Source organism: Somniosus microcephalus, chromosome 6 (assembly GCF_052327205.1).
Source record: "Somniosus microcephalus isolate GS21.2 chromosome 6, FLI_Smic_1.0, whole genome shotgun sequence".
In the NCBI taxonomy this organism is placed as follows: domain Eukaryota; kingdom Metazoa; phylum Chordata; class Chondrichthyes; order Squaliformes; family Somniosidae; genus Somniosus; species Somniosus microcephalus.
In genome coordinates this window covers 74910307-74929285 of record NC_140992.1, presented here as the reverse complement: position 1 = coordinate 74929285, position 18979 = coordinate 74910307, and the positions used below count along the sequence as shown (strand labels likewise).

Below are 18979 nucleotides of genomic sequence, written 5' to 3'. Positions count from 1 at the left end.
GAAGTGTACCCATGGATTGGCGGGTAGCTAATGTGACCCCACTATTCAAAAAAGGTGGTAGAGAAAAGGCGGGGAATTATAGACCGGTAAGCTTGACATCGGTAGTGGGGAAAATGCTAGAGTCCATTATAAAAGATGTAATAGCAGAGCACTTGGAAAACAGTGACTGGATCGGACAAAGTCAACATGGATTTACAAAAGGTAAATCATGCTTGACTAATCTACTGGAATTTTTTGAGGATGTAACTGGTAAAATAGATAAGGGAGAACCAGTGGATGTGGTGTATTTGGACTTTCAGAAGGCTTTCGATAAGGTCCCGCATAAGAGATTAGCGTGCAAAATTAACGCACATGGGATTGGGGGCAAGGTATTGACTTGGATAGAGAACTGGTTGGCGGACAGAAAGCAAAGAGTTGGAATAAACGGGTCGTTTTCTGAGTGGCAGGCAGTGACTAGTGGGGTACTGCAAGGATCGGTCCTAGGACCCCAGCTGTTCACAATATATATGAATGATCTGGACGAGGGAATTGGATGTAATATCTCCAAATTTGCAGATGACACAAAGCTGGGGGGGGGAGGGTATGCTGTGAGGAGGATGTCGTGCAACTCCAGCACGATTTGGACAGGTTGGGTGATTGGGCAGAAACATGGCAAATGCACTATAATGAGGATAAATGTGAGGTTATCCACTTTGATGGCAAAAACAGGAAGGCAGATTATTATTTGAATGGTAATAGTTTGGGAGAAGGGGAAGTGCAAAGAGACCTGGGTGTTCTTGTACACCAGTCGCTGAAGGTAAGCATGCAGGTGCAGCAGGCGGTTAAGGCGGCAAATGGTATGTTGGCCTTCGTAGCAAAAGGGTTCGAGTACAAGAACAAGGATGTCTTGCTACAGTTGTACAGGGCCTTGGTGAGACCACACCTTGAGTATTGTGTGCAGTTTTGGTCGCCTTACCTGAGGAAGGACGTTCTTGCCATGGAAGGAGTGCAGCGAAGATTCACCAGGCTGATACCTGGGATGGCAGGAATGACGTATGAGGAGAGATTGGGTCGATTGGGCTTATACTCACTGGAGTTTAGAAGATTGAGAGGGGATCTCATCGAAACCTATAAAATTCTGTCAGGCCTGGACAGACTAGATGCAGGAAGGATGTTTCTGATGGCCGGGGAGTCCAGAACCAGGGGTCATAGTCTAAGGATAAGGGGTAAGCCATTTAGGACTGAAATGAGGAGGAATTTCTTCACCCAGAGAGTGGTGAACCTGTGGAATTCTCTGCCACAGAGGGCGGTGGAGGCCAGTTCATTAAGTATATTCAAGAAAGAGTTGGATATATTTCTTAAGGCTAAAGGGATCAAGGGATATGGGGAGAAGGCAGGGACCGGGTACTGAATTTGGATGATCAGCCATGATCTCATTGAATGGCGGAGCAGGCTCGAAGGGCCGAATGCCCTACTCCTGCTCCTATCTTCTATGTATCTATGTAACTGACACCCAGTTTGGGTTCCGCCAGGGCCACTCAGCTCCTGACCTCATTACAGCCTTGGTCCAAACATGGACAAAAGAGTTGAACACAAGAGGTGAGGTGAGAGTGACTGCCCTTGACATCAAGGCAGCATTTGATTGAGTGTGGCATCAAGGAGCCCTAGCAAAACTGAAGTTAATGGGAATCAAGGGGAAAACTCTCCATTGGTTGGAATCATACCTAGCACAAAGGAAGTTGGCTGTGGTTGTTGGAGGTCATTCATCTCAATCACACGACATCACTGCAGGAGTTCCTCAGGACAGTGTCCTAGGCCCAACCATCTTCAGCTGTTTCATCACTGACCTTCCCTCCATCATAAGGTCAGAAGTGGGGATGTTCGCTGATGATTGCACACTGTTCAGCACCATTCGAGACTCGTCAGATACTGACACAGTCCGTGTCCATATGCAACAAGACCTGGACAACATTCAGACTTGGGCTGACAAGTGGCAAGTAATATTCGCACCACACAAGTGCCAGGCAATGACCATCTCCAACAAGCGAGACTCTAACCATCTCCCCTTGATATTCAATGGCATTACCATTGCTGAATCCCCCACTATCAACATCCTGGGGGTTACCATTGATCAGAAACTGAACTTGACCACAAGAGCAGGCCAGAGGCTGGGAATTCTGCGGTGAGTGTCTCACCTCCTGACTCCCCAAAGCCTTTCCACCATCTACAAGGCACAAGTCAGGAGTGTGATGGAATACTCTCCACTTGCCTGGATGAGTGCAGCTCCAACAACACTCAAGAAGCTCGATACCATTCAGGATAAAGCAGCCCGCTTGATTGGCACTCCATCCACCACCTTCAACATTCACTCCCTCCACCACCGGCGCACTGTGGCTGCAGTGTATACCATCTACAAGATGCACCGCAGCAACTCGCCAAAGCTCCTTCAACAGCACCTTCCAAACCCGCGACCTCTACCACTTAGAAGGACAAGGGCAGCAGACGCATGGGAACATCACCACCTACAAGTTCCCCTCCAAGCCACACACCATCCTGACTTGGACCTGTATCGCCGTTCCTTCACTGTCGCTGGGCCAAAATCCTGGAACTCCCTTCCTAACAGCATTGTGGGTGTACCTACACCATATGGACTGCAGCGGTTCAAGAAGGCAGCTCACCACCATCTTCTCAAGGGCAATTAGGGATGGGCACTAAATGCAGGCCTAGCCAGCGACGCCCACATCCCATCAATCAATTTAAAAAAAAGCCCGCTTGATTGGTACCCCATCCACCACCTTAAACATTCACTCCCTCCACCACTGGCGTACCGTGGCTGTAGTGTGTACCATCTACAAGATGCACTGCAGCAACTCACCAAGGCTTCTTCGACAGCACCTCGCAGACCCTGACCTCTTCCACCTAGAAGGACAAGGGCAATAGGCACATGGGAACACCATCACCTCCAAGTTTCTCTCAAAGTCACAGAGCATCCTGACTTGGAAATTTATCGCTGTTCCTTCATCGTCACTGGGTCAAAATCCTGGAACACCCTCCCTAACAGCATTATGGGAGTACCATCACCACACAGACTGCAGTGGTACAAGAAGGAGGCTCACCATCACCTTCTCAAGGGCAAGAAATGCTGGCCTTGCCAGCGACGCCCACATCCCATGAACAAATTTTAAAAAGTCAGTGGGAGGAGTGGGTTGCAGCTAAAAGCAGGAAGCCAGGTGGTCAAGCAGACAGGAGGACAGACAGCACAGCAGGCTGCGGGAGCAGACAAGTCGGTAGCTTGGTTTGCAAGCCAGGGAGGCCGATCAACAACTGCATTTGGAAGGTGGGGCAAGATCCATCTGGCTTTGGATGTATCCCTGGAGGTTTCATCACATGGCCTCCTGCCTCCAATCACACCACCTTGTCAAACAGTCTAGTTATAACTAATAAACAAAAGTGTTCAAAGAAAGTGAAAATAAAAACACAATTGTTTTTAAATGGGCCTGCGTTTTTTCTCCTGGGTTGCCCAGAGGTGTCCTGGAGATTAATCTTTAATTCCTGGAGACTCCAGGACAATCCTCTAGGGTTGGCAACCTTAATTTGGCTATCTAGATTACTGACTGAAAAATCTTTTCCTTTTCTATTTTCAATTTACTGCCTTTTTTTACATTTCTTTCACTTTTGATGCTTTTGTTGATTTTTTAAAAACTCAGTGATCTAACACATCATCACACCCAACGTGCAGATAGGACTCCACCCAGTTACTATAATTATTCACATAACATACTACTAGTACTAATATTTATATAGCCCCTTTAACGTGTTATCAAAAAAACAAAATTTAACACCAAGGCATATAAGGAGATGTAGGTTTTAAGGAGCGTCTTAAAGGAGGAAAGAGAAGTGGAGAGGCGGAGAGATTTAGGGAGGGAATTCCAGAGCTTAGGACCTAGGCAGTTGAAGGCACGGCCACCAATGGTGGAGCATTTAACATCGGGGATGTTCAAAGGCCAGAATAGGCAGAGCGCAGAGGTCTAGGGGGATTATAGGGCTGTCGGAGATTACAGAGATAGGGAGGGGCGAGGCCATGGAGGGATTTGAAAACAATGATGAGAATTTAAAAATTGAAACGTTGCTTAAATGGGGAGCCAATGTAGGTCAGTGAGCACAGGGGAGATGGGTGAGTAGGACTTGGTGCACAAAGATCCTTTAATCTGGATTTTGAACACACTTTCCAATGTAAAATGACGCACTTTACAAATGATAATTGCTGTCATGTCCATTCCGTAAAAGTTTCACGTTAATTTAAATCTGCATTTCGGAGCTATTATATTTGAAAAATGACAGCACCTCACCATTGTAACCAAGCAAAAGAAATGACTCAACACAACTCCTCAAATCCAACATATGCATAATTTACAAATAAACCTAATGTACTAAAGCATTCTCCTGTAAGCACCATGCAAACAAAATACATATTTGGTTAAATTGCTGCATAAACAGACAAACAAAATGAAAACATTATCTTGCAAAGCTACCAAGTCCAAACCTAGCCTCCACAGCTCTAAGGAACATGCTACAGTCTTGGCCTAATAGCAGGTCCTGTACAATAGACTGGTGGAGTTTTTGGCCACTGGAGTTGGTCAGGTGATACAGAAAGAGTTTTTTATTTCAGCTTTATACAGGGGAACATCTTGATGTTAAGTAGTGTCAACTGTTGCAGAAATAACTTACCAGCACAAATCCAAATCAGGGAAAAAATTAGAGCTATAAAGATAACAGTGATTTGCTATGTACATACATGGGCTGTATCAGAACTGCATATACAGTAGAATTCTGTTTTATGCAACATATTAGGTCCAGGGAAAGACCCCCATATTGTAACCAGAACCGTATACACTGTATAGTTGAATTATTTTAAGGTCTTTGTTCACCCCCGCGCCCCCCACAAAAAAAATCTTTGCTATATCAGGAGTTGGCTGATTAAGCATTGATAGTTTGATGATGTTAAATCAGCAAGTTTGGTTACAGTAAAGAGTCTATACAACCTGAAGCTGTTGCATTCTTAATATGGATTCAAAGAATGAGTCATGTTTTAATTTAAGCCAAAGGAGATCTGGGCATTACTGACTCCACACTTCAAAAATAATGATCCTGAAATTGTTGTAATGGCAAAACTGGAATAGCCAACTGTAAAAGTGCAAGAATGGCAGTGGACTCCTGTTACTCATTATACATTTTGGAAGCAGTGGTGTCCAAACATCTTGTGAAATACAGTCCCAAAAGTGTAGTCTAACAGCCACTAGTCGTTTGAAGCTTGGAGCCAACAGAAATTAAACCAGAGACGGTTTCATGCTGTTCTAGCATCTGAACACAAATTGTGTGCTCCATAAGCTGCTATTTGCCAGACGACTGTTAAATAGATTAATGTTAAGGTCATTTCTGTGTTCCTTTGCCTTTTTCACCGTCATCAGGTAGTAATTTCACTGCCAGTTGCACCACATGCTACAATTTATCTTTTTCTCTACAAGAACTTCAGTATAGAAGGGTTTTGTACAAGAGGATTCCATTCTATTATAACAGGAATTAATTTACTATTTCAGAATACAGTAAGTAGGCAGCTATAGCATTATATTAGTTACAGATAGTGAAGTACCTATGAGATATTATAACATGAAATATATGAGAAAGAACATACTTAGGCTCTTATACTTAGTGTTCTAGCTCCGTTTTAAGACTAGTTGAATTTAGCTCTCAGGACATGCAATTTGTAAATTTGATTTTATTGTTCCATATTCACCATGGTATGAATTTCATTATAACATTAAAGCTACTCAGCTCTTAAAAAGCATGCTGGGAGGAAGAGGAGTTATACTGAATAAGTAAGGCTGTCCCCATTCATTTCAACATCATTCTTATAGCGCACTATATGAAGAAGCAGTACTCAAAAAGAAAAGGCAGCTTCCTACAACTTTTTGCACTTAGATTGATTTCTAGTTGGGCTGGAAAGTATCTCGATGCAATGAGCTGAAGAGCAAATATATGGGGTGTTGCAAATGGAAAAGGTACGGTGTTCTTCACATAGATACTGGAATTTCCAACCCCACTTTGATTACTGTTTCTGTGTGAGGAGAAAAATGGAGCTTTGAATGTATGCATATTTTGTTTTCTTAATTTTAAAGAGAAGGAAGGCATTTGTATCTCAATCTGGATAAACACCAAAGGTTATCAAGCCAGTACACAATTACAGCACTATTGAGCTCTCTTGCTTACATCAATAGTACAGTATCACTGATATATGTAAACAGAGCAGAAAAGTAAATGCAATAGGAAGCAATCTGAAATCAAATGTAGAGAATATTTTACAAGTCAGATTTATATGCAAGTGCATTTCATTATATGTGTGAATTTAACTGTAATCCATATAAGGCATTACTTGCAAACATCCTGTTTGTGCTGTGCTTGACTTGAAAGTGTTATTAAATTCATGTCACAAAATCTTTCTGAAGATGTGCTTTTAAGATTATTTGATGCTGGTTTGTGCATCTATAAATTACAGCCAACATAAGAAGAGTAGTCACATCTCACATCACTTAATCATCTACAGCAGCAAAGTGATAAAGTCCATTAACTAAGCACATTAATGCAGGCAAATCAAGAGTATGCAAGAGTGATTTTGTCAGTGCTAAGTGGTGAGTATTCCACAATTCTAGATAGCGGCAGTTGTTTTTTATTGCATCCAATTTTTTCTGTAGCTTCAAGGATTGGTTTCATCTATGCTGTGGGAAATGGGCAAGAACTACTGCCATTTGGAATTGTTCAGTGCATGTTCCCTAGATAAGGTAAGAAATGATTGTCCAGTTTTAGGAATTTATTGAAGATATGCTAACCACTTCAACTAATGAAAATTATGTGAATGTGCAACAACAGAGTTATGGAGTGATGATGTAAGCAGGTTATTTAATTTGAACTGTGATTGCAGAACTGGAGGACCCAAGCACAAAATCAGCACGCTTCAAGCAAGAATGCAGCTTGGAAGACTCCCAGAGCAGTGAAATGTTCAATAGGCTCCCAGCAAAAGCAGCTGATGTTTTATTCGATGAATTTCAAGAAAAATACCTTTTATTAAGAAAATGGTGAATAATTTGAGGAATGTAACTTTTCAGAATTTTAAGTGTGGTTTGTAAAGTTGGATTTATAATCTAGGGGTTTGCTTGATGACCCTGGTGGGTGGGTGTGAGTGTGTGTTTGTTTGTTCTAGGGCGAGCGGCGAGGTTGAGAAATTTCACAGAAAAATATTGGAATGATGTTAAGAGAGGGTGCAACACAGCTTCACTAGGATGCTGCCTGGAATGAGGAAAGACAAATATGAAGAAAAACTTGAAAAATTAAACTATTTTCATTAGAATAAAAGGTGATTATAAGACGATTTGATAGACGTCGGGTGGGACAGGTTTGATAGGAACAGAATGTCTACAGCAGTTGACAGTTCTAGAACAAGGGCACATAAATATAAGATTAAACACAAGAGATTTAGGACACAGAACAATGGAAACGTGTTTTTTACATAAGCACACTATCACAAGCCTTAAGTTGTGATCATGGCTGCACTGACCTATACATTTTAAAACAAACTGTGGCAGTTAAAGAATGTTGTGCTTTTTATCTTGTCAATCAAACGTGAATGTACTTTCCATTTGGAATACTGCCTTACATGTGTTCCATATCATTACCATTTAAAACTAATCCTCCACAGAAGCCCGCAGTCAAGTCACCTGAGAGAAGTTAATATACTGATAGCAAAAAGTAGTGGTATCCCTGGATAACGTGGGGGAAAATACTGGAGCAAACTTGATAGACTAAAAGGGCTGTTTTTGTAACATTTTATGAATCAATGATTCTATATTGTATCAGAAACGTATGCAATTACCAACAAGATTATAGACTTTACAAAATAAAATTACAATCACGTTTATAGATTATTGCAACAATCAACCTTTTGAACTATCCATAACTGTAACACCATTTTCCAATCTATACAACACTGGCTTGCAACAATCTATAAATAACAAACTGGATAGTTACATCACAGTTTATCGTATAAGTCACCACAGTCTCACCTAAGTAGCCATTCTTCATGTGAGACACATCGTATGTTGGCCGGCTATTTGACGACGGAGTGCTTCACAGCTAAGCCCGATCCTATGCTCACCCAAGGTCCACACACATCATATCCAGCAAAAGACGCCTTGTAACAATCAAGAGCAGGAACTCTGGCCGATTTTCCCAACACTAGACCGGGATGCCGAGACCAATTACAGACCCATTACTCTGGCGAAAGTGATCAAACTCAGCACAGTAGAATGTTAACTTAATATAAAAGAACAGGACAAAAAAGTAACATCGTCAGGAAGATCTAATGACTTGTAGAAAGCCTGTTAGCATCTTAGGTTCTACTTAACTAACGCAATATAGCTTAATATAATCAGTGATTCAACTGTTTAACATACATCTCATTACAATTTCTGCAAATCAGCAGTTCACAAGTGAACAAGGATACTGCAACTTATTTGATTATGACCTTCCAAAAATGAGAGGTATTAACATTTTGCTGAATTAAAGTCACTCACCATAGCATTCTACAATAATCCATTTAAATTATAATTTATAATTCCCTTTGGCATACACAATTGCGAGGTTACTAACAACGTAAAAATCAATGCTAAGTAATTTATTGACGCTGTTACTGTGGCGAAAACTAATTGTAAATGTTTGCAAACTATATAAGCGCTCACATTTTTACCTCCTAGCCAAACTTCATTCTAAACCTTTTATTAGAAAACCACTTTAGTAATTTTTTGATGGGGAATTTAAAATGCGGAAGGAAGAACGGCTGATCAGCAACTTTCATTCAAATTGCCGCCGAAACCACAACCGTTCGTTACATGTGGCAACATTTCTCCAAATTGTTCATATAGCCTGTCAATGTTTCAAGCGGAACTATCACTCGTGTATGTGTCGCCACATCGGATTTATTTTTGCTTTAATATCTAGGCACCTATTTTGTGTAAATGCACATATTGTGTGCACTTCATTACATCCTCACACATACAAGAACGGTTCCCGCAAATGAGACTCTATAAAGTATTCTGATGAAAGGTCATCAACCTGAAAAGTTAACTGTTTCTCTCTCCACAGATGTTACCTGACCTGCTGAGTATTTCCAACATTTTATTTCTAAAGTATACCAGTTTGCCCAAAACATAGTAAATGAACTGAGCTTACAACACTTCTAGTCACTTTAGTTTTCATTTCACTGTTGTTGAAACCAACAATACAGTAACTTCAGAATGGGTTTGGAGGTTGAAATAATGTGCAGCATTGTTTCAGTCGGTTCCCAGGGTATAATTGAGTGAAGGGCCGGGCTGCCGACCAACGCACTTTCCCTCAGTGAGACAGAAAACAATCCCAAAATAAACATGCGTTTCCCTTTCTGGGGTAAGCTTGTAGTAACAGGGGACAGTAAGTCACTCATCCGCGCTGGTCTCCTATCCGCTGCTCCGGGCTCTATGAGCAGCAAATGGAAGGGCGATGTGACATTTTCAATTGTGTAAACAAAAACTTTCAACCACCAGCCTTACAATTGGCCAAAGTGACAGCAACAAGAAGGGTAGCCAGTCACTCCCCCAGCCCCAGGATTGCAGCCGCTGACGAGCAGACAGGCGCCAGAGTTTGCCTGGGGGGTGAGGGCACGGCACGGCACGTACCTGTGCTGTGTCTGCTCCGAGGCGGGTCCCCGTTTCCATCTATTCCGTCAGCCGCTGTGCGAAGTGCAGCCGGGTTCCGTCTGCTGGCATGAGTCAGTCAGCGCGCGGCCCCGCCACCGCCCGGCGCGTGCCCGCGGCCCCTGCTTATCTCTCCTCCCTCGCGCCACCCACAGCTGCACCTCGCGACATCTCGGGGAGGAGCCAATTCTGGAGACTCCCCGGGGGGTGAAGAAAGGGCATGGTACAGAGGAGGGGACCAAAGTGCAATCATAGGCTCGGGGAGAAGAAAGCAGAGCGTCATAGAAAAAGCACAATCAAAATGAAGCGGCTGCAACAGAGAGAAAGAAACAGAAACGCGCTTTGAGGTTATTGCAGCCTCCAACTTACTCTGATGGATTACCAGGGTCCTCTTAGGAAGCCAAAATGAACTGCGTTTACACTGAACTTTAATATTCAATTAGAATAGAGATTTGTATTACACTCAAAGCCTGTCATCACTGAGGAAATGTTAGAGGAATATTGATGTGATTTAGTCAGAATAACATTTAAACGAAGAAAACTGCTTCTTTTCAGAATGACATACAAGACACAGGTTCTAAAATAATTGCTCATAATGAATGGGTCTGTTGTGGTACAAGCTACACCTTACTTTGGGATGTCTGCTCTTCTTGCGCCAGGGAAGAAGCAGAAGTGGGGCTGGAGGAAACGCAGTTCAGGGTGGGACTCAGTGCTGGTCAGGTGCCCCAGAATGTAACTTTTCTGGCCACCGTTCTGCCATGCCAGAGAAATGCCCACCCACTGAAACATAACATAGATAGAAACATAGAAGATAGGAGCAGGAGTAGGCCATTTAAAGCATATGGGATTGGGGGTAAGGTACTGACTTGGATAGAGAACTGGTTGGCAGACAGGAAGCAAAGAGTTGGAATAAACAGGTCTTTTTCCGAGTGGCAGGCAGTGACTAGTGGGGTACCGCAGGGATCGGTGCTAGGACCCCAGCTATTCACAATATATACTAATGATCTAGACGAGGGGACTAGATGTAATACCTGCAAGTTTGCAGATGACACAAAGCTGGGTGGGCGTGTGTGCTATGAGGAGGATGCCGAGAAACTCCAGTACGATTTGGACAGGTTGGGTGATTGGGCAAATGCATGGCAGATGCAGTATAATGTGGCTAAATGCGAGGTTATCCACTTTGGTGGCAAAAACAGGAAGGCAGATTATTATCTGTACAGCAATAGATTGGGAGAAGGGGAAGTGCAACGAGACCTGGGTGTCCTTGTGCACCAGTTGCTGAAAGTAAGCATGCAGGTGCAGCAGGCGGTTAAGAAGGCAAATGGTATGTTGGCCTTCATAGCGAGAGGATTCGAGTACAGGAGCAAGAATGTCTTGCTGCAGTTGTACAGGGCCTTGGTGAGACCACACCTTGAGTATTGTGTGCAGTTTTAACTGCCTTATCTGAGGAAGGATGTTCTTGCCATGGAGTGAGTGCAGCGAAGATTCACCAGACTGATACCTGGGATGGCAGGAATGACATATGAGGAGAGATTGGGTCGATTGGGCTTATATTTGCTGGAGTTTAGAAGAATGAGAGGGGATCTTATTGAAACTTATAAAATTCTAACAGGACTAGACAGACTAGATGCAGGAAGGATGCTCTCAATGGCAGGGGAGTCCAGAACCAGGGGTCACTGTCTATAAAGATAAGGGGTAAACCATTTAGGACAGGGATGAGGAGGAATTTCTTCACCCAGAGAGTGGTGAACCTATGGAATTCTCTACCACAGAAGGCAGCTGAGGCCAATTCATTAAATATATTCAAGAAGGAGTTAGATATATTTCTTAAGGCTAAAGGGGTCAAGGGATATGGGGAGAAAGCAGGGACAGGGTACTGAATTTGGATGATCAGCCATGATCTCATTAAATGGTGGAGCAGGCTCGAGGGGCCGAATGGCCTACTCCTGCTCTACCTTCTATGTTTCTATGTAATTGTCAATCTATATTGGTTTATGTTTGAAAAAAATAGCATCTCATGATTTCTTACCAAATCTCATGATTTTGAAGAGTTTGTCTCATGATTATGAAACAGTGGGGTTGGCAATACTGGCCTCATAAAGTATTTAGAATGGTGTTTTACATGAAGACTACTTTCTAAGTGTAAGTTGTAAGATTTTATAAGACTGGCATAGATTGACCAACCTATTTGGGCATTACAGAGTTATGCTCAGACCTCTTCTCATTTTAAGTGAGGAAGCGTTTAGTAAAAAATAAATACCTGTTTTGTTTCTCTGTGCCACTAAAATTTAAAAAAGCACTTTCTGATTTCATGTGTTTCACTACTTTTATTTTAGAAGACGTACACGAGAAGAAACGGTAGTTACGTTCAAAATGTCTACATTGCCTATGTAGGTGAAGGTGCATTTAATCAAGGCATCGTGAAAATGTAGGGTGGACTGTTGATGCATTGGCTGGATTGCTTACTTAGCTAATGGTCTAGTCTCTGAAAAGAATGGCCCTAGCAGTATTTTTCTTCAACAAGATTTTTTGTCTCCTCCGACTTATCGTGATCTTCTCCTTGGTATGGTTGGTTGTGCTCCTCCCTCAGTGGATGACAAAGTTGAGCAATATGCACCAGATTACAATGTTTTAGGAGACTTTGACTGGACTAATTTGTAGAATGCTCTTGGTTTGTCATGGTGCCTGAGGCACTGCTAGCATTGCTTCAACATGACTATGATGTGTTCAATAATGATTTCGGTATCTACTTCTACCTATATTCATGACTGTCGTAGAGGTATTATGAGCCAGGGCTCAAGAGGGTAGCTTTGGTTTCCTAAGAGCCAACTTTGCAGTCTTCTTTGTGGGTTAACTAATGGAGGTGTAGTGAATTACTTTAAGATAAATGAACCATGATTGCTGCCTGGGAAATGGATATTGACCTGTATGATCTCACACTGATGGTCACAGCTGAGCTGTATATTAATGGAATGATAGCTCATAGATGTGCAGCTATTATGTACAGGAGCTCTTGGGGTCATATACCCAATAACTTCTTACACTTGGAAGAAATTCTGCCATTTAGAAAACGTGCAATGCCTTCTCCTGTTGTTGCCAGTTATCCATGAGAAACGGCAAACAAGGCATTTATGCATCTGTACACTGTTGTCCTCATGCACCTTGGAGTGAATCTAAAGTGCAAAGACTGAGTGCTGTGGTGAAATTGACTGGCAGTGATGTGTCTGTGGTAGTATTTGACTGGAGGTCAGGTCCAGCATGCAGCACAGCTCCATCACCGCTTCCATGGTTGAACTGCAATCTATGAAGGTACAGTTGTTCTTACAAATCTAGTTATTAATTCTAATGATCAAAAAAATTGTCTGACTTCACCACCTGATTGTCTGCTATGTCCTCAAACTGAACAAAGCTCTGTGTCAGGATTGCTAACTTGTAAAATTTACCACTTTTTTTTCACAATATTTTCTTTGCTTTCCAAATTAACTGTTTGCTTCTATCTTGCAGCTTTAGTTCTTTTAACGATTCTTAGCTCTTAGGAGTAGAATTTATGCATTAGCTCTCCCATCGCAGAACTTCACATGATGGGAGTGCATATTTAGAATTTGGGCATGGAGGTCGGTGCATCTGTATTACAGCCCGCATGGAATCCTGATATGCACTTCTGTTAAGTGAAATTCTGTGCTGGGAGAGTCGAGTCCTAACATTTACCTCTTACTGTTTTATTGCTAGATCTTTCTATTAGCTTTATTCTTGTCTATGTTTGGATTTTGCTTCTTTCCTGTCCACATTTTGGTTCTATGTCTCGTTTATTCTGTTGGTTTTATCTCTTCATTCTGTTCAGCGGCCTTCCTTCCTTTCAGCTGGGTTCTGTCAATTCCCTAAGCTGTCACTCATCTTTCATACTTTTTGCTCGACATTCTGGGACTTGCTCATTTCAAATGCTATAATTCCAATTTCAATTTTCTGGCTATTCAGCTGACTAACTTTTAAGTAACAACTGTTTGTAAACACCCTGCTCTACATCTTCTTTATGTGTGTAGTTTTGGAAGACTAAATTCCCCTGCATTAATTTACATGAAAGCTGGATTTAAATGTATAATAATGTGAGTAATGTCTTTATAGTTTGATATTCATCATAATGTGCATTTTAGTAGCCAGTTAACTGTTGGCACAACTCAACATTATATAAATTATCACTAAGCAGAAATTCATGATGCCACATTGGGGCATTCTATATAAAATGCTTCTTCCCAGGCTGTCTCTAACTTTTGGTATTAAAACATAAAGCGCAGTAACAAGAGGTGATTTAGAGATGCTTAGTGTATAGATAGCTCCCTTTGTAACATTTAGAATTGTGAAAACATTTAGGGCTAGATTTTTGGGGAGCCGTCAGGCGGGGTTTCAGGCGTGTGGGGGGGGGGGAAATCACGAATTTGGGGGTCCCGACACCACCCCACCCAAAATCCTGCCCCACGTAAGTTTCAGGGGCGGCGGGTACCCGCCCCGCACTGGGACCCGCCGAAACCAGGCGGGAAGGGATTAGTGCCAATTAACTGCCTGTTAACAGGTAGTTAACAGGCAGTTTTTAGCCTAATCCCTATTTTGAGGGGTTTCATGCAGCTCCAAACCATGCAAGGTAGAGCAGGTGGGCCGTCAGGTTGAAGGAGTTGGAGGGGTCGCGATGTCGGCGCTCAGGTGAGTGATGGGTGCATGAGTGTAAAGGTAAGTGTGTTTGGTGTGTCTAAAGTGTGTAAAGAACTTTTACTTACCTGTACTTACCTTAGCAGCCTTTCTTCCTGTAGCCGTCGGGAGTGCATCACTCAGCCGGAACTGAAAGCTGAATGGCTGCGATCTGTCAAAAGTGACAGCCTTCAGCTTTGAGTGCCAGTGAGAGTTCTAACTGAGTCTGTGCAGAATGACTCAGCTTAGAACTCAGACTGTCAGTGTTTCACAGCTTCAAACAGCTGTGAGACACTGATATTTCATCTGTCAAAAACTCTTGACAGATGAAATTGCAGCCTGTGATGTAACCTGTTGGCGGGTGGCCCTTAATTGGCCTGCTGAGCCCGCTGGGCGGGCTCAACAAGGTCAATCAAGGGAAAATTGCGCGGATTGGCCGGACGTCGAAGTAGACGGTCAAAAACCCAAAAGTGGAAGTTCCGCCTTCTTCCCGACAGGTTCGGCAAAATCTACCCCTTAGTGTATGCTTCTAAATATTGTTTTTTAGTCTGTTTTTTTTAACTTTGGACTCTTTTTTAGTCTCCTCCCTCTCTTCTGTTTATGAGGAGGACATGTCTCTTCTAATCTCTGCCATCTGTAATCTGAATTCCCTTTGTGTCCATTTGTGTGCATATTTTGGCTGCTGCTCTGGACCTGAGCCCATTACTCCTACCTCCTTTTTTTCCTTGTGGGTCCCCTTCTGGCCCTCCTCTCCTGTATCCTTTTCTTCCTATTATCCAGTCATGCCACCTTTAATATTTTCCCTCTCAGGCATTTTTTCCCCTCCAGTCTGTACTCTGGTCTGTACCCCATCACTACTCTATTGCCTTGTTACTATACTGCCACTGTCCAAGGCTTGAATCCTCCTTAAATAAGCCCACAGCTACCCTCTGTTCCTCTCTTGGCAATCTCTGAAGGGCCCATCAAGGCACTCATCATTGCCTCCTTACGAGCAGCAGCCCCAATGCCCCATTCGCCTCTTTCACCGACCTTCTGCTCAGCATGGCTGTTGGAGGCATCTCTTGTCAACCCCCTTCCCATTCCGCTAGCCCCAGCCAAAACTGCACCTTTGGACTCTGCCAGTGGATCAACAATAACCACCCCTGTCTGCATTTCACTCCAGCATGTTCATTCACTCATGAACAAGACCCTTGGCATCCACCACCTTATTGTTGATAATTACATTGACATCCTGTCATTGATTGAAACTTGACTCATGGGTCGCAATAGCTTGCTCCTTACCGAAGCCTCCTTATCTGCCAAGCTTCCACCAACTGCCCTGCCGAAACTGCGGAGATAGCGGTGTGGCCCTTATCACCAAATCACACCTTGCTCTCGCTCCCTACTCCTTTGGTACCTTCTCTTTTTTCCAGCATCTCTCCTTGTTCCACGTCTCCCCTCATGCACTGTGTCTCGAGCAACACCCCAAGTTTCTCTGTGAGATATCCTCACTCCTTTCCTCCCTCAACCTCTGCATTGAACGACTCCTTATTGGCGATCTTAATCTCCATTTCAGCTCTTCTTGCCCTCTTTCCTCTGAATTCACTCCCCTTCTGTCCTCTCTAAACCTCTCGCTCCATATAAACTCTATTACCCATATTCACACAAACCCCTTCGACCTTGACATGTCGCATGGCCTCTGTACTCCCATCGTCATGATCACTGACAAGGCCAACTCTGACCACTTCTTTGCATCCTTAACCAACTAGATTCCCCAACCTTCTTCCAACTCCACTTCCTTTTGTGTCTACCCCGGAAAGAACTCCTCAAAGTCTTACAACTGTACATTCCAACTGCCAACTGCTTAGCCTTTGGCCTTCTATTCACCAAATGATACTTCTGCACCTGTCATTTTTCTCAACAACTCTCTCAACTCCACCTTTAACACCCTTTTCTCCGGTAAAAGCTTTGCTCTCCCATTCCAGTCATTCCTTGTTATAGCCCCATATTTACTTCCTTAAGTCTAAGGGACAAAGACTTGAACATATCTGGTGCATAACTGGTTTAGCCATCCATCACTAGATCTGGCTGGAATGTCATGCACTATATATATTTTTTTGTTTATGGGATGTGGGCATCGCTGGCAAGGCCAGCATTTATTGCCCATCCCTAATTGCCCTTGAGAAGGTGGTGGTGAGCCGCCTTCTTCAACTGCTGCAGTCTGTGTGGTGAAGGTACTCCCACAGTGCTGTTAGGTAGGGAGTTGAAGGATCGGCGATATACTTCCAAGCCAGGATGGTGTGTGACTTGGAAGTGAACTTGGAGGTGATGGTGTTCCCATGCGCCTGCTGCCCTTGTCCTTCTAGGTGGAAGAGGTTGTGGCTTTGGGAGGTGCTGCCGAAGAAGCCATAACGAGTTGCTACAGTGCATTTTCTAGATGGTACACACTGCAGCCATGGTGCGCTCAGTGGCGGAGGGAGTAAATGTTTAAAGTGGTGGATGGGGTACCAATCAAGCAGGCTGCTTTGTCCTGGATGGTGTCGAGCTTCTTGAGTGTTGTTGGAGCCCCACTCATCCAGGCAAGCGGAGAGTATTCTATCACACTGAGGTGGTTAGACTCTCGCTTGTTGGAGATAGTCATTGCCTGGCACTTGTGTGCCGCGAATGTTACCTGGCACTCGTGGGCATGGACTGCTTCATTATCTGAGGAGTTGTGAATGGCGCTGAACACTGTGCAGTCATCAGCGAACATCCCCATTTCTGACCTTATTTTGGAGGGAAGGCCATTGATGAAGCAGCAAAAGATGGTTGGGCCTAGGACACTGCCCTGAGGAACTTCTGCAGCGATGTCCTGGGGCTGAGATGATTGACCTTCAACCGCCACAACCATCTTCCTTTGTGCTAAGTATGACTCCAGCCAGTGGAGCATTTTCCCCCCGATCCCCATTGACTTCAGTTTTACTAGGGCTCCTTGATGCCACTCTCGGTCAAATGCTGCCTCGATATCAAGGGCAGTCACTCTCAGCTCTGGAATTTAGCTCCTTTGTCCATGTTTGGACCAATGAGGTATTGAAGTCGGGAGCCGAGTGGTCATGGCGGAACCCAAACTGGGCATCAGTGAGCAGGTTATTGGTGAGTAAGTGCCGCTTGATAGCACTGTTGATGACACCTTCCATCACTTTGCTGATGATTGAGAGTAGACTGATGGGGCAGTAATTGGCCGGGTTGGATTTGTCCTTTTTTTATGTGGACAGGGCATACCTGGGCAGTTTTGCACATTGTCGGATAGATGCCAGTGTTTTAGCTGTACTGGAACAGCTTAGCTAGAGGAGCGGCTAGTTCTGGAGCACGTCTTCAGCATGATAGCTGGGATGTTGTCAGCGCCCATAGCCTTTGCTGTATCCAGTGCGCTCAACCGTTTCTTGATATCACGTGGAGTGAATCGAATTGGCTGAAGACTGGCTTCTGTGATGGAGGGGACCTCAGGAGTAGACCAATATGGATCATCCACTTGGCACTTCTGGCTGAAGATGGTTGCAAACGCTTCAGCCTTGTCTTTGGCACTCACGTGCTGGGCTCCACCACCATTGAGGATGGGGATATTCATGGAGCCTCCTCCTCCCATTAGTTGTTTAATGGTCCACCACCATTCACGACTAGATGTGGCAGGACTGCAGAGCTTTGATGTGATCCATTGATTGTGGGATCTCTTAGTCCTGTCTATAGCATGCTGCTTCTGCTTTTCTAGCATGCATGTAGTCCTGTGTTGCTGCTTCCCATCTCATTTTCATGTATGCCTGGTGCTGCTCCTGGCATGCTCTTCTACACGCCTTATTGAACCATGGTTGGTCCCCTGGCTTGATGGTAATGATAGCGTGAGGGATATGCCGGGCCATGACATTACAGATTGTGGTGGAATACAATTCTGTTGCTGCTGATGGCCCACAGCGCCTCATGGTAGCTCAGTTTTGAGCTGCTAGACCTGTTCTGAATCTATCCCATTTAGCATGGTGGTTGTGCCGCACAACACGATGGAAGGTGTCCTCAGTGTGAAGACGGGACTTTGTCTCCACAATGGCTGTGCGGTAGTCACTGCTACCAGTACTGTCCTGGACAGATGCATCTGCGACAGGTAGATTGGTGAGGACGAGGTCAAGTAGGTTTTTCCCTCACCACCTGTCGCAGGTCCAGACTGACAGTTATGTCCTTCAGGACTCAGCCAGTAGTGGTGCTACATTGAAGTCCCCCACCCAGAGTACATTCTGTGCCCTTGCTCTCAGTGCTTCTTCCAAGTGGTGTTCAACATGGAGGAGCACTGATTCATCAGCTGAGGGAAGGGCGGTAGAATGTAATCAGCAGGAGGTTTCCTTGTCCATGCTTGACCTGAAGCCATGAGACCCGGAATCAATGTTGAGGACTCCTCGGGACCACTCCTTCCCAACTATATACTGTGCTGCGCACGCCTGGTGGGTCTGTCCTGCCGGTGGGACAGGTCATACCCAGGGATGGTGATGTCTGGGACATTGGCTGAAAGGTATGATTCTGTCTATGTCAGGCTGTTG

General features: G+C 44.0%; 1 protein-coding gene across 5 annotated transcripts in view; it reads right to left on the bottom strand.

Annotated features, from left to right (window-relative positions):
• Window positions 1-9935, bottom strand: part of LOC147115806 (cholinesterase-like) — a 34350-nt gene extending 24415 nt beyond the window's left edge. For 2 of the 5 annotated variants that reach the window (XM_085990392.1, XM_085990391.1), the window contains exon 1: window positions 9741-9929. Coding sequence is in view for 2 of the 5 variants with exons in the window: in XM_085990394.1 (XP_085846520.1) it covers window positions 8094-8112 (19 nt within the window). In the remaining 3 variants the exon portion in view is untranslated. Of the gene's footprint in view, window positions 1-2854; window positions 2899-8093; window positions 8266-9740 lie in introns of those variants that run through there. The other 3 variants (XM_085990394.1, XM_085990390.1, XM_085990393.1) reach the window with 3 other exon arrangements.
• Between the last annotated feature and the right edge of the window lie 9044 nt (window positions 9936-18979).